The 27,482-nt window shown below is 54.4% G+C and overlaps 1 protein-coding gene across 1 annotated transcript in view; it reads left to right on the forward strand.

The window, feature by feature from the left end:
• RASAL3 (RAS protein activator like 3) overlaps positions 1-19,388 on the forward strand; it is a gene marked incomplete at its 5' end in the record, with an annotated part of 44,854 nt that extends 25,466 nt beyond the window's left edge. Inside the window, 8 exons of the mRNA XM_084609847.1 lie at positions 515-751; positions 2,667-2,868; positions 12,406-12,506; positions 13,725-14,049; positions 14,918-15,040; positions 15,526-15,725; positions 17,910-17,985; positions 18,990-19,388. Coding sequence (XP_084465973.1) covers positions 515-751; positions 2,667-2,868; positions 12,406-12,506; positions 13,725-14,049; positions 14,918-15,040; positions 15,526-15,725; positions 17,910-17,985; positions 18,990-19,133 — 1,408 coding nt within the window. The 3' untranslated portion in view covers positions 19,134-19,388. The remainder of the gene's footprint in view (positions 1-514; positions 752-2,666; positions 2,869-12,405; positions 12,507-13,724; positions 14,050-14,917; positions 15,041-15,525; positions 15,726-17,909; positions 17,986-18,989) is intronic.
• Between the last annotated feature and the right edge of the window lie 8,094 nt (positions 19,389-27,482).

Below are 27,482 nucleotides of genomic sequence, written 5' to 3' on the forward strand. Positions count from 1 at the left end.
GGGTGGCCATGGGGCCTGTTTCTCCCCAGCTAAGGCCACTGCAGGGGCAGCAGAACCCCAAACAGCCTCCCTCAGGGCTGCCCGTTCACAGGGAGCCTGTGTTCCGTGGGGCAGCCCCAAGGGGAGGGAGCCACTATTGGACAGGTTTTGCCAAGAGCCACGGCCCTAGAGTTGGAGGTGGGGGGTCTGGAGGATTGCCCACTAAGCTCCCATCACCCTGAATCTGGGTGGGAGCTGGGCCAACACAGTAATGGGCAGCCATGCCTGACCTCAGGGGGAACAAGGGACATGGGAGCATGAGCAGAACATTGGGGTGAGGTCCGGCTCTGAGACCCCAGGGGCAGCACTGGCCCCTGTGGACATGGGGAGGTTAACCCCTTCTTCCCCAGGCTGTTTCTCAGGGAGGCACCGCGAGGACCTCTGGTCCTATTGGCTGCCAGGGATTGTCTGAGAGATGCTGGTGTTTAGCTGGCACTGTCCCCCTCCCCCTCACCGTCTGTGCCTTTCTCCTCAGTGCCTTCCCAGCTGAGCTCAGCGAGATCTTTGCAGCATGGCAGGGGGAGTGCCTGGAGCGGGACAAGGAGGACATTGGGCAGCGGCTCATCTCGGCCTCACTCTTCCTGCGCTTCCTGTGCCCGGCCATCATGTCCCCCAGTCTGTTTGGCCTCACCCAGGAGTACCCAGATGATGCCACCTCCCGCACCCTCACCCTGGTGGCAAAAGTCATCCAGAACCTGGCCAATTTTGCTGCGTACGTATCATGGCTTGGCTCTGCCCAGGGCCCTGCCCCTCTGCAGGGTGATCCTGTCTGTATCACAACTCAGCTCTGCCCATAGCCCTGCCCCTCTGTGGGATGATCCCATCTATATCACAGCTTGGCCCTGCCCAGGACTCTGCCCTTCTGTGGGGTGATCCCATCTGGATCAGAACTCAGCTCTGCCCACGGCCCTGTCCCTCTGCGGGGTGATCTTGTCTGTATCACAGCTCGGCTCTGCCCCTCTGTGGGGCGGTCCTGTCTGTATCTTGCACGCAGCTCTGCCCTGTGTGGTGTGGACCCAGCTCTGGGTGAGCGATCTAGGCTGTGCCCCGTGTTACTCCAAGTCCCTTACCTCAGTTTGCCTGGGTCTTCCCCTTCCTACTAGCAATTCAAGGGCCTCTGTCAAGGAAAGGAATTGGGGAAAGGTGCTGGGTTTGCATCTCCCTGGGGGATGAAGAAACTTTGGGGGGTTTCTGTAGAAATGTGGGGTGATCCCAGCTGGATCCTACCCCTGGGCTTGGTGCTTGGCCTGAGCCACTGGGAGATGTGGGCTGGGAGGTTCCTAGGAGGCAGGGGCTGAATCCAGGTCACTCTGAGCTCTGGCCCAAGTTGAAGAGCTGTAACCCAAGCCCCAAAGAGCTTTAAGAGCCTGAACAACCCCCAACCCCAATCTCCATCGCTCAGGCCTTCGAGTTGTGGTGCTGGGCTCCGGCCCTGGGGCCCATGGTGCCAGGATCCGCTTATTTGCCAGGGGCCCAAAGTCACATTATTAAAAGAAGCAGGAAAAACCCTTCCAGCCTCCTCAACTAGCAAAGGCCGCACAGGAACCCCAGGTGGGTCACCTCGAAATGCATGTGCACTCCAGAGCAATTCAAAAGGCCAGTGCTGTGTAACCCCTGGGCTTCCCCCTCACACACATTTGCCCCCCATTATCATAGTCCCTGAGCACCTCACAGTCACCAGTGCCCTTCTCCTCCCTCATCTCCCTGGGACAGGGCTACTGTCTCCATGGGGCTGAGGGGACCTGAGGCACAGAGTGACTTGGCCACACAATGAGTCTGTGTCAGATCAGGAGCTTGATCCCAGGTCTCCTAACTCCTACACAAACCACAGGGCCATCCTTCAGCTACCAGCGGCTTCTTGGCTATGGTTCCCAGTAGCCCTGACAGCCCAAGTGCTAGCCAGTGCACATCACTTTGGCAGCGTGGGGGGTGGGCTCAGTTTCCCTTGCAGAGTCAGCTTCTCACTTTCTCCTATGGTTTGTTTGGACCATTCACCCAGCAGCTGGGCAGAGACACTGGGCAGAAGGCAGGGAGATGTGGCTGTAATGCCCCCAGGGGCAGGGGCACTAGGGCAGTGTGATTACCTGTATCTGTGGTTCCTCTACCAGGAGAGGGCAGCATAAGGCTGTGGCATTCCCATGTCCAGCAATGCTAGTCACAACCCCACACCAGCTGCGTGCTGTCCCCTGCAGATCAGCTGATCAGTGTGGGACTGTTCAGCACGGGCCAGCTCACCTGACCCTGGCTCCTCGAGCTCACCTGTGTGGATGTGTGGGAATGTGCTTGCCCCGCCCTGAGCATGACACCCGTGCCGTGTGTGTGACGCCCACACTGTGTGCGTGACACCAACGCTGTGCGCATGATGCCCCTGCTGTGTGAGTGATGCCCGGGCCACGTGCGTGATGCCCACGCAGCACCCCCATGTGCGTGACATCTGTGCCGTATGCATGATGCCTGCACAGTACCACCGTGTGTGTGACGCCCGGGCCGTGTGCGTGACACCTGCGCCCTTTGTGATGCCCTCTGTGCGATGCCCGCGCAGCACCACCGTGTGCGGGACGCCCGGGCCGTGTGCGTGACGCCCGGGCCGTGTGCGTGACGCCCACGTGGCACTGTGACTCCCGCAGGTTCGGCGAAAAGGAGGCGTACATGGGGTTCATGAACGAATTCCTGGAGCACAACTGGAGCCGCATGAAGTTGTTCCTACAGAGCGTGGCCAACCCAGACAGCAGCGCCCACCTGGTGGCTTACGACGGCTACGTGGACCTGGCGCTGGAGCTCTCCACCCTGCACTCGCTGCTCTGCGACATATTCACCAGCCTGGACCAGGTACTGCAGGCTGGGGGTGGGATGCAAAAGCGCCAGTTAGGTAGGGCAGAGGGGGGCTGCCCCCTGCCCCCCAGTTTCATACAGGAGGGGGGCTCCCAGGCGGCGCTCTTAGCTGCTCAGCATTAGTGTGAAATGTGAGTTCTGCAGAGGTGCTTCTCCCAGCTTGTGTCCCTGTGGCAGGGAGTCAGTGTTTTGTTTACCGACAGAGGCAGGGTGATTAAGACAAGAAAAGGCTGGTAATTAAATTAAGGATCTGGAAGTCGTCAGATGAACAAAATCCAGGGGGTGGTGGGGATTGAAGAGAGAATGCAGGGGACTCAGAAGACATACAGCCAAGCCTTCTGAGCCAAGGTTACATTCAGAAAAGAGGAAGATGTGAGGGGGATAAGTGAAAAGAAGGGGCCAAAGCCCAGGGAAGGGATAGCAGTGGTATAGAGAAGTTCCCCCTCTACTTGTGGTACTTATGTGGCCCCAACACCGTAGTATCTGAGTGTCTCACATGACAGCCCCTCGGTGAGGTCGAGCCGTGCTGTTATCCCCATTGTACAGATGGGGCACTGAGGCTCACACAGACTAACAGCCAGATTTTGAAAGGTATTTAGGCACCTAGTGGGATTTTCAAAGGCTCCTGGAAGAAGAGTGAGGGGGGATTTGATAGCTGCTTTCAACCTTCACTAACAAGGTCAGCTCCCAGACTGCTGCGCTGGGCATCACAAAATGCGGAAGAGATGGCCAGCCCTCTGTGGAGAAAGAAGTGGTTCGGGACTATTTAGAAAAGCTGGACGTGCACAAGTCCATGGGGCCGGACGAGTTGCATCCGAGAGTGCTAAAGGAATTGGCGGCTGTGATTGCAGAGCCATTGGCCATTATCTTTGAAAACTCGTGGCGAACGGGGGAAGTCCCAGATGACTGGAAAAAGGCTAATGTAGTGCCAATCTTTAAAAAAGGGAAGAAGGAGGATCCTGGGAACTACAGGCCAGTCAGCCTCACCTCAGTCCCCGGAAAAATCATGGAGCAGGTCCTCAAGGAATCAATTCTGAAGCACTTAGAGGAGAGGAAAGTGATCAGGAACAGTCAGCATGGATTCACCAAGGGAAGGTCATGCCTGACTAATCTAATCGCCTTCTATGATGAGATTACTGGTTCTGTGGATGAAGGGAAAGCAGTGGATGTATTGTTTCTTGACTTTAGCAAAGCTTTTGACATGGTCTCCCACAGTATTCTTGTCAGCAAGTTAAAGAAGTATGGGCTGGATGAATGCACTATAAGGTGGGTAGAAAGTTGGCTGGATTGTCGGGCTCAACGGGTAGTGATCAATGGCTCCATGTCTAGTTGGCAGCCGGTATCAAGTGGAGTGCCCCAAGGGTCGGTCCTGGGGCCGGTTTTGTTCAATATCTTCATAAATGATCTGGAGGATGGTGTGGATTGCACTCTGAGCAAATTTGCGGATGATAATAAACTGGGAGGAGTGGTAGATACGCTGGAGGGCAGGGATAGGATACAGAGGGACCTAGACAAATTGGAGGATTGGGCCAAAAGAAATCTGATGAGGTTCAATAAGGATAAGTGCAGGGTCCTGCACTTAGGACGGAAGAACCCAATGCACAGCTACAGACTAGGGACCGAATGGCTAGGCAGCAGTTCTGTGGAAAAGGACCTAGGGGTGACAGTGAATGAGAAGCTGGATATGAGTCAGCAGTGTGCCCTTGTTGCCAAGAAGGCCAGTGGCATTTTGGGATGTATAAGTAGGGTCATAGCGAGCAGATCGAGGGACGTGATCGTTCCCCTCTATTCGACATTGGTGAGGCCTCATCTGGAGTATTGTGTCCAGTTTTGGGCCCCACACTACGAGAAGGATGTGGATAAATTGGAGAGAGTCCAGCGAAGGGCAACAAAAATGATTAGGGATCTGGAACACATGACTTATCAGGAGAGGCTGATGGAACTGGGATTGTTTAGTCTGCAGAAGAGAAGAATCCTCATTCCAGGATTGCATTCCAGTGCTTCACCACCCTCCTGGTGAAAAAAGGTTTTCCTAATATCCAACCTTAAACCTCCCCCACTGCAACTTGAGACCATTACTCCTTGTTCTATCATCTGGTACCATGGAGAACAGTCGAGATCCATCCTCTTTGGAATCCCCCTTCAGGTAGTTCATAGAATCATAGAATATCCGGGTTGGAAGGGACCTCAGGAGGTCATCTGGAATGCATTACTTAGGGAGGTGGTGGAATCTCTATCAGAAGAGAAGAATAAGGGGGGATTTGATAGCTGCTTTCAACTACCTGAGAGGTGGTTCCAGAGAGGATGGTTCTAGGCTGGGCTCGTGCGGATGTCCTGACTCGCCTGCCAGCTTAAATAGCACCTGGGCGGGATCAGCTCTGACTCACCAGGTGGACCCCTGCAGCCACTGGTTTGTCCCCCCTCCGGGGGCAGCAAGTGTATCATGACTGGGGAGGAGAGCGATAAGGGGGCAATTTCCTCTTCCGCCCAGGAAGAGAAACATTCAGTGGGGATGTGAGACTGGGCTGCCCCTCCCCCAAAAGAAAAACCAACACCCCCCCCCCCAAACTGTGTCTCTGCAGAGAAGGATATTGGCCCAAAAGAAGCTGTGGGGGTCCCTGACAGAGCCCTCCCAGAGCTGGGTATTGAATCCAGGGGTCCTGGCTCCCCGCTCCTACTCTAACTACTAGCCCCCACTCCATTCCAAAAGCTGGGGATAGGACCCATGAGTCCTGACTCATGAATCACAGCTGACTGGAGCTTCAGTTCCTGAACTCCTGCCAGGGCAGAACTTGAATGAAATTAATTTTGTAAAATTCAGTCTGAGTCTGACTGGCTTCTGCCCCAGATCACTGCCCCTACCAGTCTTTGACCCAGGCAGATGCATCCGATGAAGTGAGCTGTAGCTCACGGAAGCTCATGCTCAGATAAATTGGTTAGTCTCTAAGGTGCCACAAGTACTCCTTTTCTTTTTGTATCTAAGTTATTATCTGCAAAAAAACAATAAAGTTTTCAGGTGCCCAAGTAGCCTTTGGAATCACGGTTAAAGTTTCCCCCCTGCCCCTACCAAAATCTGAAATGGCGCCCCTGGTGGGATGGGAGTGCATTGACAGAGCACATCTGTCCCCTTGTGGCCAAAAGGTAGAAAGGGCTTATCCATGGCAGGGTCCCACAGCCAGCGGCCGGTGTCACTGTGTATGTCTGGAACCCGCCAGCATCCTTGAGGGGTCTACCCAGCAGCTCCATCAGCGGAGACCGTAGGACCTGCATGGGCTGCACTGGGTTGGTCTGAGCTGGGAACTGTCTCCCCGTGGCTGTTCCAGTTGGAACCATGCTCAGCTGGACCCAGCTGGGCATCGCCACCTTGATGTGCTGATGGAAGCTGCGCTGAGCCGACCCAGCTGGGCATTGCCCCTGTGACACTTTACACCGGTACCCAGAGTTGGGTGGCACCTTGCTGGGTTCAGCTCCCTGACTCCATCAGCAACACAAGCACTGCCCTCTAGGCCTCTGAAGACCCTGCTCTCTCTGCCGGTTAGCGATTGGGACACCCCAGCCCCCAAAGCCCCTGAGTGTGTCCCTGGAGTGTCCAGCCCCTGGTCCACTGGAAACTGCAGTATTCAGGTTGACTGCTTCCAAAGGAACAATCCACCCCTGCTTACCAGTCCCACCTCAGATCAGTGCTCTGTTTAACACACAGCACAGATATAGCTAGAGTGAAATCCACAATAGTTTCACTTAACAAAGCACAGATTTGAGTAATAGCAAGGAGAAGGATTGGAAACTAATGGCCTCATATCAAATAAAATCATAACACATTCTAGGGCCTAGACTTAGTTAGCAAGCTACTCTCCTGGCTAATCAAGTATTGCTCACTAGAGCTTGACAGCCAGGCTGGTTGTGACCTTTTTTCATGAAGCAAACCACATTGCCACCTCAGTGAAGGATCCAGGGCATCTCTTGGTACCCCTAGATACATCAGAGCAGTCCTTCATCCTTATTCCTAAACAGAACAGCCTTGCTGATTGACTCTTCTATGGCTTTCCTCTCACCTTGATTTTGCAATCTTGATTAGCATCCAGTTAAATGTGAAAATAGACCTCTGGGAAGCAGACAATATGCCAGACGCTTGCAACCAGACAGGGAGATAAGCATCTGTTACCTCTGTCCCCTGGGTGTGCCAGTCAGAGCCGTGCTGAGTCGGTTCCGGCTGGGCATCGTCCTCTGGCCACGTGTTGTAGCAACCAGGCAAAGTACTAACAAACTTCAACTTTATTTTTAAAGTGGAAACCTCTTTTCCAAGCTGCTGCTGCACCCTCAGTAGCTCTCACGCTGCCTCCTCAACTTCCCCCACTCCTTCCGGTTTCCTGTCCTTTCAGACTCCCAACAGCCAGTGCTCCCAATTCTAATAGTTACAAGCAGCATCTAAACACCACATTCCCTCCTCTCTTAAGAAACTCTCCCAGTTAAAATAAACATTGTTGATCTAACCACAGGAACAAATATGAAACAAGACACTATACTGTTGGCAGAAATATTACACTGAAAACACTGTAGATACTACATAACATAGTCCCTAGTCCAGACAGGTGGTCGTCTGGGTCTGACAGGCCGTCTCTCAAGCCCCGGTTCCAGTGCAATGTCTTGTTGTGTTGATACTACGGTGAAGTCATCCAGTGCAGGCTTGGCGTTGGTGTAATCTTGGTGCATAGGCAGGTGCAAGATAAGAAGCATTCCATACCCCCCCATCAGAAAGTCGATAGGTGTAAGGTCCCTTCTTCTCTATGATTTTAAGAGGAGCTGTGAACTTATGGTCTCCTTTGCGTAAAATTCCAGGTTTTCGTATTCTAATGAAGGAACCACACTCAAACTTTGGTTCCTTAGCACCCCGCCACTTGTCTGTGAAAGCCTTATACTTTGCTTGGTTCTGTTCAACTGTTTTTCTCACATCATCCTCGACTGGGGCATCAGGTTGTGCCTTTAACAATCCAGCAATGTTCAGTTTAGTATTCATCTGTTTCCCATGCAGTAACTCTGTGGGTGATCTTTGCGTTGTGGCGTGTCGTGTAGCCTGGTATGTTTGCAAGAAATCAGTAGTGAAGGTTATCAACAATCGCCCTTCCAGTTTAGCCGTTTGCAAACTCTCTTTCAAACTTCTGTTAAACCGTTCGATTTCCCCATTGGCTTGAGGGTAACATAGGGATGACTTTCTGTGTAAAATGTTCCTCTCTGCTAGAAAAGTTTCAAACTCCAGGGAAGTAAATTGACTACCATTATCTGAAACCAGTTCTTTGGGGTTACCTTCCCTGCTAAAAACTGAAGAGAGGAACTAATTACTGTAGCAGAAGAGATTTGTGATGTAAACGCTACCTCAGGCCATTTACTGAAATAGTCTATTAAGGTGATGGCATAACGGCAGTCACTTGGAGCAGTATCAAAGGGTCCTACAATGTCAATTGCCACTTTTTCCCATGCAGATTCAGGAAGAGGAACAGGCTGTAATGGAGGGGTACATGTCACTGCTGTCTTATCATGCATTTGGCAAGTGACACAGGATTTTATGAGTGCTTCAGTTTGAGAATCCATCCCTGGCCACCAATACAGATTCCATAGTCGTCGTTTGGTTCTGACAATTCCTTGATGAGTATCGTGTGCCAGGTGTATGAGTTTTGGCTGTAATTCTTCTGGCACAAGTAGCGGGTGTGCACCTCATAGCACACAGCCATCAAGCAAAGAAAGTTCATCCTGAACTCTAAAATAAGGCAGCAAAACTGAGTCAAGGATTTTAGGGTTACTGGGCCATCTCTTTGTCAGAAATTCCCATAGTTTTTGTTGAATTGGACACGCTGAACAAGCAGCTTGAAATTGTTCTCTTGTGACTGCAGTAAGAGTGCTTGTAATAAGTTCAACTACTACATCCTCATCCTCCTGTGGTCCATCTGGTGAAGGCAAAGGCAGGCGAGAAAGGCCATCAGCTACCACATTTTGGTTTCCAGGCTTATATTCCAGCTCATAATTGAAAGAGAGTAGTCTTGCAGACCATCTAGCAATACAATATCCTGCTCTTCCCTGTCCTTTCGTGGTGAGCAACGTCGTCAAAGGGCTGTGGTCCGTGCGCAACTTGAACGTGTGGCCCCACAGGTAAGTTCTCCATTTTTCAGTAGTCCAGACACAAGCACGTGCTTCTTTTTCGACTGTAGAATATTTCCTCTCAGCATTACTTAGTGTCCTTGAAGCAAATGCAACAGTCCTCTCTGTGTTGTCCTCATGAAGTTGTGTGAGGACAGCCCCAAGTCCATAATCAGAAGCATCAGTAGTTACAATTGTGGGCAAAGCAGGAGTGAATAGTGCAAGTACTGGACTATGTACAATCAAGTCTTTCACCGTTTTGAAACTAGCTTGTGCATCCGTTGTCCACACTAAGGTTGAACTTCCCCGTAGTAATTCTCATAACGGTTCAATGACCGAAGCATAATTGGGAATGAATTTTGCATACCAGGAGGTAAGACCCAAGAAGGAACGTAAGGTTTGCAAATCTGTTGGAGGAGGAGCATTTGAAATTGCCAGGATATGATCTGGATCAGGTTTTAGTCCAGCCTGTGAAATTGTATGCCCCAGAAAGGAGAGTTCAGTTTGTCTAAATTTGCATTTGGACCTATTGAGCTTGAGGCCTGCTTTGCTGATGCAGTTTAGTACAGACTGCAGGTTATTGTCATGCTCCTCCAGTATTTCCAAACATGATAATATCATCCAGATAGCACTGAACTCCATGCTGATTCTTCAGAATCAATTAAATCATTTTTGGAAGGCACTTGGGGCAGATGCGAGACCGTATGGAACACGTTTAAAATGAAATAGTCCCTCATGTGTAATAAATGCTGTGAGGTCTCTGCTATCTTCATGCAACATAATCTGGTAGTATGCGGTCTGCAAATCAAGAGTAGAAAACATCTTTGCTCCACGGAGTTCTGCAAATACTTCTTCTATGTGAAGAAGAGGATGGCTGTCAATCACAATAGCTTTATTTAGCTCCCTTAAGTCCACACAAAGGCAAATGCCTCCACCTTTCTTCTACATCACTACTATAGGTGAAACCCATTCCGAGGGGTTAATCTCTTCAATAATGTCCTTTTGAACAAGTTTTCTAAGTTCCTCTGAAACAGCTTCCCTGATTGAAAATGGTAAGCGCTGTAATTTCTGTCGTACAGGCATCACATTATTCTGCATTTTAACTTTATGCGGAAACCCATAAGCACAGCCGAGTTTCTCCTCAACCTGGTGTTGGGTCCCAGCTGAAACTGGTGTGTGTACCACAAGAGTGCTTTGCTGAGGAAGATCAATTCATCCATTAACTACCCTGAGATTTAAAGCAGCCAATAAATCTCTGCCAAGGATAGGAGTGCCTTTGTGGACAATGTAGAACTCTGCAGTTATACAGCAATCACCAAAAGTAACTATTGCTGGCAGGCAGCCATGTACTGGAATATGGTTTTTCAAATAGCACACCAAGTGAAGATTGGGTTCAGTAAAAGGCACATCTTTAAAGTAATGCAAATAGATGGAATCAGGTAGTATAAATACTGCTGAGCCAGTGTCCAACATTAGCTGAACAGAGTGTGATTTGCCTAAGGGTATGACGGAAACGTTTACAGTGCACTTTATTTGTTCTGGAATATGTGCAGTAGTGATTTTGTCCACGCTCAGCACAGTAACATCTGGTATTGTAACTGCATGCACCTGTTGATTGAACTGGTTGCTGTGACATACTTTAGCAAAATGCCCAATCTTTTTGCAATGATTTCACTGAGCTACTTTTGCCGGACATCCTGTGTAGCTTGCAAGGTGTTGTGGGGATCCACAGTGAAAGCATACTTTTACTGTATTTTGAATTTGCTGATTTGGTGGTTTTCCATTAGTTTTCCTCTTGTAATTGTTTGTCTGCAGCGATAGTGAACTTTTCTGCAAAGGAGTCACAGCCTGGACTGTGCCTCCTGTATCCATGCTCATTATTTTGGCTTCAGCTGTAGCTGACTCAATCTGGGTAGCAATGGTTATTGCTTTTTCTAGTATAAATTGTGGTTCTAGAAGTAAGCGTTCTCTTACACGAAGCATGGTTGTTTTCTCAATGACCTGGTCTCTAATCATCTCATCTGCCGTATTCCCAAAGTCACAAGTTACAATCAGACTCCTCAGGGAAGCAATATACTGCATTATAGTCTCCCTTGTTTTCTGCTCATGCTGGCAAAATCTGTAGCGATTAGCTACTACATTCACTTTTGGCACAAAAAAGTTCTTTAATGCAGTGAGTGCAATCTCATATTTATCGTCTGCAAGGGGAAAAGTGTGAAACATACATTGCCCTTCTGCTCCAAGGCAGTGGATTAGCAGAGAACGCTTTCTTACTTCAGATATCTCTGTAGCAGTGATTGCAAGTAGATAAGTCTCAGACATATGGATCCAGGCAGTAAAAGCAATTGGAGGCTCACCTGGGCCTTGCAAAAAGGGTGCAGGTGGGTTCAGAGGCAGAAGATCCATCCTTGTCATCAAAATGTTGTAGCAACCAGGCAAGGTACTAACAAACTTCAACTTTATTTTTAAAGTGGAAACCTCTTTACCAAGCTGCTGCTGCACCCTCAGTAGCTCTCACTCTGCCTCCTCAACTTCCCCCCATCCCCCGTTCCTGTTTCCTGTCTTTTCAGACTCCCAACAGCCAATGCTCCCAGCTCTAATACTTACAAGCAGCATCTAAACACCACACCATGCTGGTCAGAGCTGTGCTGAGCCGGTCCTAGCTGGGCATCACTCCTTGACCATGCCCGTCAGAGCCGTGCTGAGCCGGTCCTAGCTGGGCATCACTCCTTGACCATGCCGGTCAGAGCCATGCTGAGCCGGTCCCAGCGGGGCATCACCCCTTGGCCATGCCGGTCAGAGCCGTGCTGAGCTGGTCCCAGCGGGGCATCACCCCTTGGCCATGCCAGTCAGAGCTGTGCTGAGTTGGTCCCAGCTGGGCATCACCCCTTGCCGTGCCGGTCAGAGCTGCTCTGAATCAGTCCCAGCTGGGCATTGGCCCCTTGGCGTGCCAGTCAGAGCCATGCTGAACCGGTCCCTGCTGGGCGTCGCCTCCTGGTCTTCCCAGTCAGAGCCGTGCTGAGCTGGTCCCAGCTGGGCATCGCCCCCTGGCCATGCCAGTCACAGCTGCACTGAGCCGGTCCCAGATAGGCATCGCCCCCTGGCCATGCCAGTCAGAGCTGCACTGAGCCGGTCCCAGATAGGCATTGCCCCTGGCCATGCCAGTCAGAGCTGCACTGAGCTGGTCCCAGATAGGGATCACCCCCTTGACGTGCCAGTCACAGCTGCACTGAGCCAGTCCCAGCTGGGCATCGCCCCCTGCCTTTGCCGGTCAGAGCTGTGCTGAGCAGAGCTCCTCCAACAGACCTGGCAGGGCCAAGCTGGGTTTGTCTCACACGAGACTGAGGGACACTGCTGTTGGCAAACCCATAGCGGTGAATTTTCTCCCTTTGTGTTTCCCGGCAGCGAACGAGGGAGCAGCTAGAGCCCCTGCCAACCATCCTCAATGCCATCAAAGAGGGGACGCCAGTGCCCGTCTCCATCAGACTTGGCCCCGGCATGGACAGGTACCTCCCCTCCCCATGAGCGGTGGTCCAGGCAGTGCAGGGCTCCATGGGCCTGGGGGGTTCTGTTGTTGACAGCAGCAGGAGCAGGACAGGGTTGTTGGAGCTGCCAGAAGGGCTTAGCATTGTGGGGTAATGTTGGGAGATGAGTCTTGGGAAATCCACTCCCTGCGAGATGTGCTCCAGAGTGGCCTGATCCTGCAAGTGGGGATCAGACAAGTGATGGTGCTCTGGCTCATGGGGGTGGGGCCTGGCCATCATAAGGCCCAGGGGAGGGTTTGAGCTTATGTGGGGTGCTAGGAGGCAGCTCAGGTGTCGGGCCTGGAGAGGGTTTGGGTCTGCAGTCTCAGGACCAAAGCTGGGCTGTGGCTTTGGGTTTCTGGGCCAGGTGGACAGGTAAGAAGGACAGCAGGGAGCGGAGACTCAGGCGACAGGCTGGGTTGGAGATTCAGGAGATGGCTCCAGTCCAGGGGTTTGCTTGAAGAGCTGGTGACAGGCCGGGTGTGAATTTGGGGTGAGTGTAGCTGGTAGATTGGCTCTAGTTCAGGCTGGGTTCAGGGGATGGCTCTGGTTCAGTTTGAGGTTTGGGCTTGGGTGATGGTTTGGGTTCAGGGAATGGTTCTGATTGCATTCGGCTGACGGTTCTGGTTCCAATTTGGGGAATGGTTCTGGTTCTGGTGATGACTCCAGTTCGGTTTGGGTGTCGTTGATGGTTTTTGCAAAAAGAAAAGGAGTACTAGTGGCACCTTAGAGACTAACCAATTTATTATCGGATGCATCCGATGAAGTGAGCTGTAGCTCACGGAAGCTCATGCTCAAATAAATTGGTTAGTCTCTAAGGTGCCACACGTCCTCCTTTTCTTTTTGCGAATACAGACTAACACCGCTGCTACTCTGAAACCTGTTGATGGTTTTGGTTCAGGTGAGGATTGCGGTTCTGGTTCGGTTTGGGGTTCAGGGGATAGTTCAATTTGGGTTTGGGGGATGGTTCTGGTTCGGCTTGGGCGTCGGGATAGTTCTGGTTCTGGTTCAGGGATGGTTCCGGTTCTAGGTTCCGGTTCAGGGGATGGTTCTGCTTTGGATTGACGTTCAGGAGACAGTTCCGATTCTAGGTTCTGGTTCAGGGGATGGTTTTGAAATCTGGTCCAGGCTGTGGGCCCCGAGCAGCACAGTGCTCCAAGCTCTGTCCAGCGGTGCTCAGCCCCAACCGTTGTGTTTCAGCCCCAGTGAGAAGCCAGGTTTCCTGCCGCCGAGGGAGTTGAGCAAGCACAGCCCGCTGATCAAGAGCCACTCCATGACCAACATCCAGAAGGGCCGGGGGAAGGAGGACGAGCAGCACCTACAGCAGCTGCCCTCCTCCCCACTCCAGGCCTGGGAGAGGAAGAAGGTGCAGCGCACCCAGAGCGTGCCAGCCCAGAGCAAGGCAGGACGGAGGCTGCAGAAGCAGAGCAGCATGGAGCATCTGGTTGAGTCCCAGGGAGAAGAGAGTCATGATGGGAGCCCTCGCCGCTCTACCTCCCGCCCACGGGATGGCCGAGCCCACCCGGTAAGAGGGTCCGAGCCCACCCGGTAAGGGGGTCTGGGCAGCTCCCACCCCGGGGGACAGCCGAGCCCACCCAGTAAGGGGGTCCGAGCCCACCCGGTAAGCGGTACTGGGCAGCCCCCACCCCGGGGGGACAGCCGAGCCCGCCCAGTAAGGGGGTCCCAGCAGCCCCCACCCCAGGGGACCATTGAGCCCACCCGGTAAGGGGATCCAAGCCCACCTGGTAAGGGGGTCTGGGCAGCTCCCACCCCGGGGGATGGCCGAGCTCTCCCGATAAGGGGGTCCCAGCAGCCCCCAGTCTGGGGGACTGTTGAGCCCACCCAGTAAGGGGGTACAAGTCCACCTGGAAAGGGGATCCTGGCACCCAGCTGCCTGCACTTTCTCCAATCCATGCAGGCTGCTCAAGCTGCAAAGTGATCACTGCCAGAGCCACCCCCAGAGAGGCCGCGCTCTGTCTGATGCCTGCTGGGGGCTGAGGACAGCGGGAATGGAGCTGAGCACACTCGCCCCTCGTGCCCCCCCCACCCCCCCAGAGGCCAGCCACAGCTTGCTCTCCGGAGCACAAGGGCTGCCCTTCCTGGGGCACTGTCAGTGCCAGGGCCCCACCCCAGCCCCGGAGAGCCAGCACCGGAGCCCATTCTGTGCAGAGAGGGGCAGGGCAGGGCTGGGCCTGGAGCCATCATTGTCCCCATTCCCTTGCCACTGGGTAGGGTCTGGTGATGGGCTCCAGCGGGAATCACCAGTTGTTCCAGCCTATCTGGAGAGGAACCGGGAGGTATCTGGCCCCATGTCACTGATAGGCAGAGCCATGGCCTCCTGCCAGCCCGTGCTGCCCGCAGCGCCCTGAAGGGCTCTGTGCTTTGTGTTCTAGGGGCGATCCAATCTCCGCCAATCTGCCTCGCTGCCCCGGAAATCCACGGTGCCCTGGCAGCGCCATGCTGAGGAAGCGGGCAAGGCGCAGACTGAGCTGTACGCCATGCGGCCGCTGGAGAAGGTAACACTCTGCACCCCCAGGCAATACAGGCTCCAGAATAGGCTCCAGGGCAGTTCAAGTATAGGGCCGTGCCAGGGTCCCTCTCCCCACCTCAATGCCCAGTCTCTGCCAGGGTGCTGGTGCATCACTGCTACCCACCCCGGCCCACAGAACCAGCCTCCATGCTTGCAATGGGGAGGGCAGTGCCATCCCCCCAACTTCACCACATTAGCCTGGTAGGGGGCGGTGAATGCGTCACCATCCTTTCCTCAGCCCTATGGCCTCCAGGCCAGGATCCTAGAGCGCCTCACACACACAACCAGGAGTCCTGACTCCCAGCCCCCACGGCTCTAACCACTAGGCCCCTCTCCTGCTGCCAGCCTGTGCTGGACTCTCCGCCTTTGTGCAGCTGGGTAAGGAGCTCAGGTGGCAGAGCGGTGCCCACTCTGTGCCAGCAGAGTGCTGCATGCCCCATAATGAGCTGACCTTGTCTTGGGCTCCCCTAGCATGGGAAGCAACTTGAGGAGCTGAGGAAGGAGCTGGTGGAAGCCAAGAAGAAGCAGAGGCTCTTTGAGAGCCAGCTGGAAATGCTGGTCACCCAGAACCAGACACTGCTGGAGGAGCAGGCCAAGAGCCAGGGGCAGGAGGAGAGACTCCAGAGGCAGCTGGAGCAGCTGGAAACCCACCTGGCAAACCTCAGCACCAGGTAAGGGAGCCCGTCGGGGAGAAAGGAAGTGCAGTGGCACCATGGCCCTGCTGAGCCTCTGGGTGACGCTGGGTGCTGGCTCAGCAGAGAGCCCTGGGTGCCCCTCCGTGGCCCAGGCATATGCTGGGCAGCCAGGCCGCGAGGAGAGCAGAGTGAATCTCCACGCACTGCACTAGCTTCTAGTGGGTCCCCAGGAGCAGCTCAGGCCCCTCCCTAGCTTGGGTCCTGGCTGATTCAGGACGGGCTGGGCACTTGCTGATGGCTCTCAGGGGACTCTGGAACATGCTGCCCAGGTGGGTCAGGCCGAGCCGAGGGCCATGGCAGCTGACCCACATGTTCCCACCAGGGCGGGGCTAGCTCTCTCCTGATGCTGACAGTGGCCGGGAAGGGGCAGGATGGCTGTCACCTGCCCCAGGATGGTTGCTCCCGCCCCTGCACAATTCGGGGCGGGTTCTGGAGCTGTCAGGGCCCTCGGACACTCTGATTCCATTTGGTGCAGTGAGGTGGGGGGAGGTGCCCCATGATGGAATGGGGGCAGGTTACCAGGGGATATAGGGAGGTACCCCAGGAACAGTGCGGAGTGAGGTGGGGTGAGGTTTTCCAGGAGCAGGATTTCCACCGCCCAGGGGCGGTGTGTTGAGGTGCTCGGGGGTATGGCAGGACGAGGTGGCCATGGGCAGGATGACGAGGTGCCCATGGGTGGGGCAGTGAGGTGCTCAGGGGTGTGGCAGGGGGAGGTGCCCAGGGGCAAGACGGTAATGGGTCAGTGGGCGGGGCAGTGAGGTGCTTGGGGCCAGGACAGGGGAGGTGCATGGGGCAGGGCAGGGTGAGGTGTCCAGGGGCCAGGGGTAGATTCACACAGGTGTGGCAGTGAGGTGCCTAGGGGTGGGGTGGTGAGGTGCCCAGGGGCAGGGTGGGGTGAGGAAGTGTCCGGGTATGGGGCAGTGAGGTGTCCAAGGGCGGGGCAGTGAGGTTCCCGGGGGAAGGGCAATGAGGTGCCAGGGGGTGGGGCGGTGAGGTGCCCGGAGACAGGGTGGGGCAATGCGGTGCCTGGGGGTGGGGCAGTGAGGTCCCCCGGAGTGGTGAGGTGCCCTGGGGTTGGGCAATGAGGTGCTTGGGGCCATGGTAGGGGGAGGTGCCAGGGGGCAGGGCGGTGAGGTGTCCAGAGGCGGTCAGGTGCCCGGGGATGTGGTGGTTGGGGGGCAGGTCAGTGGGAGGTGCCGGGGGCAGGGCAGTGAGGTGTCCAGAGGGGGTGAGGTGCCTGGGGGCAGGGTTGGGTGATGAGGTGCCCGGGGGTGGGGCAATGAGGTGCTTTGGGGCAGGGCAGGGAGAGGTGCCGGGGGCAGGGCGGTGAGGTATCAAGGTGGTGAGGTGCCAGGGGCAGGGTAATTGGGTGCTTGGGGGCAGGGCAGTGGGAGGTGCCCAGGAGCAAGGCAGGGGGAGGTTCTGGGGGGCAGGGCAGTGAGGTGCCCAGGGTGGGGCGATGAGGTGTCTGAGGGTAGGGCGATGAGGTGTCCAAGGGTAGGGCGATGAGGTGTTTGGGGGCAGGGCAAGGGGAGGTGCCAGAAGGCAGGGCAGTGAGGTGCCCGGCAGTGGCCCGATTAGCTGCTTAGAGGCAGGGCAAGGTACAGTGAGGTGTCCAGGGGTGGTGAGGTGCCCAGGGTGGGGAGTTTCCTGGGGGCGGAGCAGTGAGGTGTCATGGGGCGGGGAGGTGCCAGGTGCTGGGGCAGTGAGGTGCTCAGGGCGGGGAAGTTCCCGGGGGTGGGGCAGTGAGGTGTCATGGGGCGGGGAGGTGCCAGGTGCTGGGGCAGTGAGGTGCTCAGGGCGGGGAGGTTCCTGGGGGTGGGGCAGTGAGGTGTCATGGGGCGGGGAGGTGCCAGGTGCTGGGGCAGTGAGGTGCCCGGGGCGGGGAAGTTCCCGGGGGTGGGGCAGTGAGGTGTCATGGGGCGGGGAGGTGCCAGGTGCTGGGGCAGTGAGGTGCCCGGGGCGGGGAGGTTCCCGGGGATGGGGCAGTGAGGTGTCATGGGGAAGGGAGGTGCCAGGTGCTGGGGCAGTGAGGTGTCATGGGGCGGGGAGGTGCCAGGTGCTGGGGCAGTGAGGTGTCCAGGGGCGGTGAAGTGCGTGTGGCCAGGGCAGAGGGAGGTGCCCAGTGCTGCGGGCTCATTGACACCCTCCCTCCTGCAGGGTGGCGGCGGCAGAGGGTGGCCGGAGGAAGGACCAGGAGAAGCTGAAGGCCAGCGAGGAGAGGGTGAAGCGTCTGGTAAGGTCCACAGCCCCCTGGGGCTGACGAGCCCAGCAGCTCCGCCCCATTGGTCTATCAGGGAGTAACCGAGGGGATTCTGGGAACCACTATGCACAATGTATTATGGGGCACGCTGGATCCCAGCTCCAGCCTGTGCAGCCCCATTGCTTTCACTGCGTGGGGAGGAGGAGGGGAGGCAGGGGGAGTTAGCCCCAAGAGTGTGTGATGTCCATCCCCCCGCTCCCAGTCAGACAGGGCCCAAGGCTGCCCATGGGTGACCCTCAGCACCTGAGCTCCTCCTACACCCACAGTAAGTCAGACAAGAGGAACCAGTGTCCTCCACCCTTATGGCCAATCCCTGCTCAGCGCTCAGAGAGCAGGAAAATACCTAGAGCCATTGAGCTGGGAGGGCAGATATTAGTGGGGTGAAGTAGTCCTTGCTGTGCCCACCAGCCCCCACTTCCCTACCAGCGTTGGGAATAGAACCCAGGAGTCCTGACTCCCAGCACCTCCACTCTGACCCACCTGATACTCTTTTCAGAGTAGCGGCCGTGTTAGTCTGTATCCGCAAAAAGAACAGGAGGACTTGTGGCACCTTAGAGACTAAAAATTTATTTGAGCCCACAAAGGCTTATGCTCAAATAAATTTGTTAGTCTCTAAGGTGCCACAAGTCCTCCTGTTCTTTTTGCTGATACTCTTTGTCTCCTAGACCTCATGGGAGTGGGGTAAGTCCGGCCACAGCTCCTGCAGGGCAGAGTGGAAGGATGGCTAAGAAGGCAGCACTAAAGGGGATAGGGGAGGTTGGGGTGGGTCCCTTAGGGCAGTCTCTCCTGGGGTGGAGTGTGGAAGACCCTGGGAATGAAGGGAGCTGCCCCAGACCTTGCCCAGGAGTGGAGGGCGATGGTGCTAGATGCCTTTGGCGTCAGAGCCCTGTGCAGTGTGGGGCGTGCTGCTGGCTTTGGGCACCTGGCTAGGGGAGCAGGGCAGCAGGCTGGGGTGACTGAGCCCTTTGTCCCTGTAGGAGCGCCGCCTGTCGGCCCTGGAGCGGGAACACGCTGAGCTGCTCTGTGCCATCAGCCAGCGCCGGGGACTCCAGGGCAAGCCACCCAACTCAATGCTGAGGCCAGGGCCACAGGACGGGGCCGAGGACTGGCAGGAGGTTTAGCCAGCTTGGTGGGCCCAGACGGCCAGCCCCGGGCCCTGCGTGGGACGCACCCCACCCCAGCAGCTGCCATCCACTTCGGACACCCTGCCAGCCAGACCTTATCTCTAGAAATTTGTCACAGACCCGAGCCCAGCAGCCCTTTCCTGGTACGAATCCAGCCCAGGAGGGTCCTGAGTCTGCCAGGGATGTTGTTCCAGATAATGGAGCCCCAAGGAGCTGCCATCTGCCTCTGTGAATCCCCTGCAGCTCTCCACTCCCCAGGAGTGGTGGAGAGTGATTGGATTTGTGAGAGGCCCATTCAGTCCCTCTCTCAGCCCAGCTGGGGTTCCCCTCCCTATCCCTGCATCCAAAGGTCACTGTCCCCGGGTGCTTCCTTCTGAACCCACCCCCCACACTCCTGATTCCTTGCTGCCCCCTCCATCATTCCCATGCTGCCATCCCAGCAGTGGAACATTGCCCCAACATGCCCAGGCTTCCCTGGGGCTCTGGCTGCTGCGTAGCACCAGCTGCCCAGGGCCACTGCCCAGTGACTGCTGGCAAGCCCAGCCCTGGGCCAGGGGGCTGAGTAGAAGGGATGCCCCCGGACCAGTATTCAGGCCTCATTTGGCTTTTGGGGGATTTGGGGCTGGGCTGTCACAGCGAGCTTGTCTCCAGGTCCATGCTTGGCCACGACTCCCTGCAGAGCCAGAAATGCAGCAGCTGTTTTGTCAAAACCTTCCTCATCTCTGAGGGTCCCCTGCGGCCCGGCAGTAAACATGGTGTCTTTGTGACGAGCATGTGGGTCGGAGCCTGGGGCACTCGTCGCGTGGGACCAGACAGGCCAAAGCCCAAGGGTTCAGAGGGAACCACGGCAGGCACCAAGCGCCGAGAGCCTCTCGCCACAGGGCTGTGTTTCAGAAAAGCCCAGCTCCTATTGAGAACAATGGAGAACCTCCGAGCCCCGCTGTCCATGCATATACACATACACACGTGCACAAGCACAGGAACAACACACATTCATGGGTGTGCACGCTCATGGCACAACCTGTGCACACACATGTGCGGCTCACATTGTTCTCAGCGGGTGCTACTGGGGGCCAAGCACTTCTGCAAGTCTCTCCCTGCGCCCCAGGGTGCTCGCACAGACACCTTCCAAGGCATGCAGGGCTGAGGCCCCGTCACAGCTGGCACCCAGTGAGTGTGCAGTGCACACCTGGGCGTGTTCACACTGGTGCTCTTTGTCGGTAAAACTTGTGTTGTTCGGGGTGGGAGAGTGTTTTTTTCACACCCCCTGAAAGACAAAAGTTTTACTGATGAAAGTCCTGTGTAGACAAAAACCTGAGAGTGGAAACCATGCCGTCCCTGAGCTACAGATGGCTTCTGTTCCCATGACAATGCAGCAATGCACGGAGCCAGCTCGCCCCTCAGCCCCTAGGAGCCAGCCTGTCTGCAGAGGCTGGCCTGTGCATTTGCAGTGGGATGATAGTCAGGGTCTTGGGGCGACTCCTGCTGCAGCCTGTCACCCCGCTGTTTCCTAGCATCTGTAGGAGTTGCCTTCCTGAGGACAGGTGCATTCCCATCCTGGAGGGGCCCCTGCCGGGGCTTGTGGCTGCAGGGAGGGGAAGCCGCAGCATGGAGCCAGGTGGGGGAAGGAGGGGTGAGCAGTTGGGAGGGAGGATCTAAGCTGGAGGGAGCTTGTCCCCACTGCTCTGAAGGCAAGTGACGTGGACCCAGCTTAGTAGTGTAGATCAGGGCTCACTACCATTCGCTTCAACAGGAGCTAGGTGCCTGCATCACACTGAGGAGCTGGGCCTAGATGTTTCTGGGCTTTTGGGTTAACAGAGGGGAGCTGGAGCAGCACCACTTAGGGACACTGCCCCCCACAGGATTCAGTTCGGCTGCTGTGACACCAACACAAACTCTTGTGAGATCGCAGCAGCTGTCTCCTTGCAGGGGAAGGGCCGTGGCACAACAGATGTGACAACACCCCCTCCCCAGGCTATGTTGGGTGAGTAACGCCAACCCAGCATGGATCCTGAGGAAAGGGACCCAGGAATCTGAGATTCTGGTCTGGCCCCATCACCCAGGGATCCAGGCCCCTCTGGGGCAGGGCAGGGCTGGCACCCCTGGTGCACAGAGTGGGGCCATCCTTCCTCTCTGTCTCTCCTACCTGCCAGGTCCTACCCCAAATGCCAGCTGAGTAGAGCCAAGTCCCTGGTGGTTCAGAGTAGGGGAGCCCCTGCAGGGAGCTAAGCAGGGTGGGTGGGGATGATGCAGAGACCTGCAGCCCCAGGATGCCCAGCTGGCTGGATTCCAGGAGAGTCTCTGACAGGCAGAGTTTCACTTAGCCCTGAACATTGTAATGAGAAGCTGGGGCCCGCACTGCTCCCGCAGCCTGGAAGGGCTCAGCCAGAGCATCTCCCAGTAAATGGCAGAACGAGAATGAAGCCTGGCAGTGAGCTTCATTGTCCAGACCAGCAACCAGAGGGGGGCTGCCCACCTCCACAGGCCAGGCAGGCTGCCTGGGAGCAGCGAGCACTGCAATCTCCAGACACTGGCTCCCCTGTCCTACTCTCAGGGAGGTCGCTGCTGTGAAGACACAGACAAAGGGCTCCTCCTGTGCTCTTCCTACATGGTGCCCATCAGCCAGCAGCCCTGGTGTCCTTGTGCCAGCATGTCCATGCTGCGGTGGGAGGTCTGCAGGCATATTTCCATTCGAATGCCCCTAGCTCTGACCTGCCTGCACTTCCTAGTCTTGGGCCAAGATTTTCCTAAGTGCCTTGTGGGGCTGGCTGGCTCCCCCACTCGGGTCCTGGAAGGGCTTTGGTTTTCAGTGGGCCGGTGCTCACCTCTGGACTCAGGCAGCATCCGCTGGAGCAGCCGGACTGGCCAAGCATATCAGCCATTGGGGGTGTGCCCAGAGGGAGGATATTTTGTTTTACAGTGTGAGCCTGGAGGATGAGAAGCGTGGGAGTAGGGGGAACACCTTGCAGGCATCCCTCCCCCTACAACCTTGGGCCTGATCCATCCCCACATGGGAGCAGGGGTTGATCTGTGGCTGGAAAGAGGCCTTTGCTTCTCGGCGCTAACCTGGGGACTTCCCGGGCTGGGTTCCAGCCGTCTAATAAACCTGACTCTGTTTGAAAACATTGCCTGGTGTTGCTGCACATCCTTGCCAGGGTGGGCAAGTCTCTGGACTGGCGTCTTTCTCAGCTGGAAGCACCGGATGGAGCTCCCGGGGTGAAGCAGGAGGACTGGAGCCCAGGGGCTCAGTCTCGGAGGCAGGGAGGCCACGTGGGCTAACGTGAAGGAAGAGCAGGACCCCTTGGGGGGTCTGGCCCACTGAAGTGTTCCTCCAAGGGATTATTTAAAAGCTGGGACGTAGCACAGATCTGAATGTGGAACCCCAGGCAGGCTGGCTGGTTCCTGTGAAAGGCCCTGAGCTAGGGCCTGCAGGAAGCCAAATGTTTCAGGGGAACCAGCATGGGGCCAGAGCAGGGAAAGACTCCAAGGTAGCCCAGGGAACAGGCCCCCTGGATGAGCTGAAGAGAAGCTCTGAAGGGCAGAAGAATCTTTTTGTTTGTTGAGATTTTTAATTGGACTTTGGTTCCCCCAGGAGGGGTTAAGTTTGTTGGCAATCTGGAGGAGGGTTGAGCCATGGCTGCCACCACTGATCTGTGTGGGGCAAGCCAAGGAGACCCACCTCGGGGAAGGAAGCTGAGGCAGGAAGGGCCAGCGGCGCCATGTTTGCACAGAAGGGGGTGCTATGGGTTGGTTGTGCCCTATGACACACACATGCACATCCATGGAGCGATTCCTCCCTCCGGGGAGAGGCTCCGTCTCATCTCTTCCCCATGGATCCCTACCTGTCTTCTGGGAGAAGGGTGCTCTCAGCCCCCATAGTTTCCCTGTCACCTCACTATAATTATTATCCATGCCCTGCTATGTTCACAGCACACACACACACACAGAGAAATGAGACAAAAACATAAAGTACTGTGTGCCTGGAAGGCTGTGCTGTGACATAACTTTATTTCATAGACTCCAGCACGATATCACAAAAGAACCCCAAACCAGAGAGAGACAAAGCCTGCTGCTTCCTAAGGCAGGGAGGCACAACTTATCCCCCTTTGCTCCAGCCTGGCTGGGGGGCAGACTGACTGCTGTACTGTTAGGAGACCAGATCACAGCCTTCCTTACAGTGCCCCTGCCTGCAAGCGAATTTTAATTGATAGCTGATCAATTTAACACAATCATCAATATGCACACCCTAGGACGCAGCAGTCCATCTGCTCAGCAGAACCAGGTGCTGTTCCCCTCTCCCCTCCCGAAGTAGTCTAAGGCCTAGTTCAAGGCCTCTGTGTCAATATCCAGTGTTCTGCATGGGATGGGCCCTGCTGCCCAAAAGCAGCCTCAGTTCTGTTCCAGTGACAATGGAACTGCTGACCATGATGGGGGTGGCAATGCCAGAGGCTGGACTTTCACAGGAGCTGCACTATGGAATTGGGCCCCACAACACCGAGGAGACCCCCAGGGCCCATGGCGCTCAGCGCTCACTGCCACCCCTGCATTGCCAGCCTCCAGCCATCAGAAACCAGCAGCCAGACCCCAGAATCACCAGACAGTTTTAAAATGAACTGCTTGCTGGGCGCTGGTTCCTCCCCTGGGGGTCTCTGAGCCACTGGGCTGCACTTGGGCACCTTGCCCAGCATTTCTCTGCAACCACCAAGGCTGGAAACTGAAATTTTTAAGATGCCATTTGAGTTTCTCCCGCATGAGTCCAGCTGGAGGGGAGATGGCTGTGTGTGTGTGTGTGTGTGTTGTGTGTGTGGGGGGGTGTTAAGAAACACACACCCCAATATCATAAGATACATGATAAAATTGTGAGAGCTTAGCTGGCAGCTCTGAAGCGCAACTCCCGCCAAGACTCAGCTGCCCCGCAGGAAATGCTACACACAGACTCCACATGAATGTACACAGTGTACAAATTCACATGGTGCACACACACATACTATATCAAACACAGTGCACACAAGTACCCTCCCTCTCCCCCCTCCCCACAGCGTATACACCCACCCACCCACACACTATTATTATTTATTAGGTGTATTATGGTGGCCCCTTGGAGCCTCAGTCTTTGACCAGGACCCCATTGTGATAGGTGCTGTAAAAACACAGAACAAAAAGATGGTTCCCTGCTCCTTACAACATGTGTGTACACAGAGTGTGTTCACAGAGTCCACATGTATTTACCCAGTGTGACCCGAGGTGCCTAGAATTGCCCACACTGAAAATGCCAAGGTCAGGGTAGGCTGCAAAGGGGGGAGCAGATTCTCCCCAAACTGGTGGTTAACACGGCAGTTAGATTCTCCAACCAGTCACAAACTGTGCTCCTGATCCCCCACACTGGTTGAAGAAGCTGAAGAAAAGAAATCACACAGCCCCCTTTATTGCATTCCAGTTCTCTGGCTCCCAATCAGCAAATAGGTCCAGTAAAGTGAGAAGTTATTTAAAACTCTGCCCACTATACAAAATGTTCTTCTGACCCAAAAGGGCCAGGCACATTACCAGAGCAATACTAGTTTGGATCTTACCCAAAATACCACACGGACAGCCAATCCTTTAGTATCTGAAACTAAAGGTTTATTGGAAAAGAAAAAATGAGAAGAGAGTTGTTAAATGTTAAAGCAATCAGATACATCCATATGACTTCAGAGTCCATATATCCAGTTCTTAGCAGTGCTGGTGAGTTTTCTGGCTTGAAAGTTCTATCAGTCCTGTCTTCAAAGCTTCAGTTTGTAGAGAAGTTAGTCCAGAGGTGAGAAGCAGGACTGAAGACAAAATGGAGAAGATGCAGCTGCCTTTTATATCCTTTGCCATGTAGCTGTACATCCTTTGTCCCAAACACAAGCTCACAGCACATCGGCGTAGAAAAGCTCTTGGATTCTAGCTCTTGGAGTGTTGTAAGCAAGACATGAGAAGTCATTCATCCGCTCTAGTCCACGCTGATTAGGTGTCAACTGAAGTACTGTGTCCAGTTCTGGGTGCCACATTTCAGGAAAGATGTGGACAAATTGGAGAAAGTCCAGAGAAGAGCAACAAAAATGATTAAAGGTCTAGAAAACACAACCTATGAGGCCTTCACCACGTCCTCTGGCAAAGAGTTCCACAGATAGTCTGTGCATTGTGTGAAGAAATACTTCCTTTTGTTTCTTTCAAACCTGCTGCCTATTAATTTCATTTGGTGAAATTCTCAGTGGTAGCCGATGACAGAACGAGGAGTAATGGTCTCAAGTTGCAGTGGGGGAGGTTTAGGTTGTATATTAGGAAAAAACTTTTTCACTAGGAGGGTGGTGAAACACTGGAATGCGTTACCTAGGGAGGTGGTGGAATCTCCACTTTTAAGGTCAGGCTTGACAAAGCCCTGGCTGGGATGATTTAACGGGGAATTGGTCCTGCTTCAAGCAGGGGGTTGGACTAGATGACCTCGTGAGGTCCCTTCCAACCCTGATATTCTATGATTCTAAGAAGAAAAGGAGGACTTGTGGCACCTTAGAGACTAACAAATTTATTTGAGCATAAGCTTTCGTGAACTACAGCCACAAGTACTCCTTTTCTTTTTGGGAATACAGACTAACACGGCTGCTACTCTGAAACCTATGATTCTAAGGAGATTCCACCACCTCCCTAGGTAATGCATTCCAGTGTTTCACCACCCTCCTAGTGAAATTTTTTTTCCTAATATCCAACCTAAACCTCCCCCACTGCAACTTGAGACCATTACTCCTCGTTCTGTCATCTGCTACCACTGAGAACAGTCTAGATCCATCCTCTTTGGAACCCCCTTTCAGGTAGTTGAAAGTAGCTATCAAATCCCCCCTCATTCTTCTCTTCATCAGACTAAACAATCCCAGTTCCCTCAGCCTCTCCTCATAAGTCATGTGTTCCAGTCCCCTAATCATTTTTGTTGCTCTCTGCTGGACATTTTCCAATTTTTTCACATCCTTCTTGTAGCATGGGACCTTCTTGTACTCTTCAGTCCTCCAGGAGCATACCTTCTCACTCCCTACTCCTTACGTGCCTCCTCACTAACTGATGAGAGGTCCTTTTTAAGCCAGGTGTCCTGATTAGCCTGCTTGCCATAATTGATTCTAGTAAGTTCTTTAATTGGCTCCAGGTGTCTTAATTAGAATCATAGAATATCAGGGTTGGAAGGGACCTCAGGAGGTCATCTAGTCCAACCCCCTGCTCAAAGCAGGATCAATTCCCAATTAAATCATCCCAGCCAGGGCTTTGTCAAGCCTGACCTTAAAAACTTCTAAGGAAAGAGATTCTACCACCTCCCTAGGTAACGCATTCCAGTGTTTCACCACCCTCCCTGTGAAAAAGTTTTTCCTAATATCCAACCTAAACCTCCCCCACTGCAACTTGAGACCATTACTCCTTGTCCTGTCCTCTTCTACCACTGAGAATAGTCTAGAACCATCCTCTCTGGAACCACCTCTCAGGTAGTTGAAAGCAGCTATCAAATCCCCCCTCATTCTTCTCTTCTGCAGACTAAACAATCCCAGTTCCCTCAGCCTCTCCTCATAAGTCATGTGTTCCAGACCCCTAATCATTTTTGTTGCCCTTCGCTGGACTCTCTCCAATTTCTCCACGTCCTTCTTGTAGTGTGGGGCCCAAAACTGGACACAGTACTCCAGATGAGGCCTCACCAATGTCGAATAGAGGGGAACGATCACGTCCCTCGATCTGCTCGCTATGCCCCTACTTATACATCCCAAAATGCCATTGGCCTTCTTGGCAACAAGGGCACACTGCTGACTCATATCCAGCTTCTCGTCCCCTGTCACTCCTAGGTCCTTTTCCGCAGAAATGCTGCCTAGCCATTCGGTCCCTAGTCTGTAGCGGTGCATTGGGTTCTTCCGTTCTAAGTGCAGGACCCTGCACTTATCCTTATTGAACCTCATCAGATTTCTTTTGGCCCAATCCTCCAATTTGTCTAGGTCCTTCTGTATCCTATCCCTCCCCTCCAGCGTATCTACCACTCCTCCCAGTTTAGTATCATCCGCAAATTTGCTGAGAGTGCAATCCACACCATCCTCCAGATCATTTATGAAGATATTGAATAAAACCGGCCCCAGGACTGACCTGGGGCACTCCACTTGACACTGGCTGCCAACTAGACATGGAGCCATTGATCACTACCCGTTGAGCCCAACAATCTAGCTAACTTTCTACCCACCTTATAATTAGCTTGCCTGTCTTAATTGGTTCTAGCAGGTTCCTGATTGCTCTAGGGCAGCCCCTGCTCTGGTCATTCAGGGAACAAAAACTATCCATTGGCCAGTATATTTGCCTTCTATCAGA

This window comes from Lepidochelys olivacea (genome assembly GCF_965140295.1).
Source record: "Lepidochelys olivacea isolate rLepOli2 genome assembly, chromosome: 20".
In the NCBI taxonomy this organism is placed as follows: domain Eukaryota; kingdom Metazoa; phylum Chordata; order Testudines; family Cheloniidae; genus Lepidochelys; species Lepidochelys olivacea.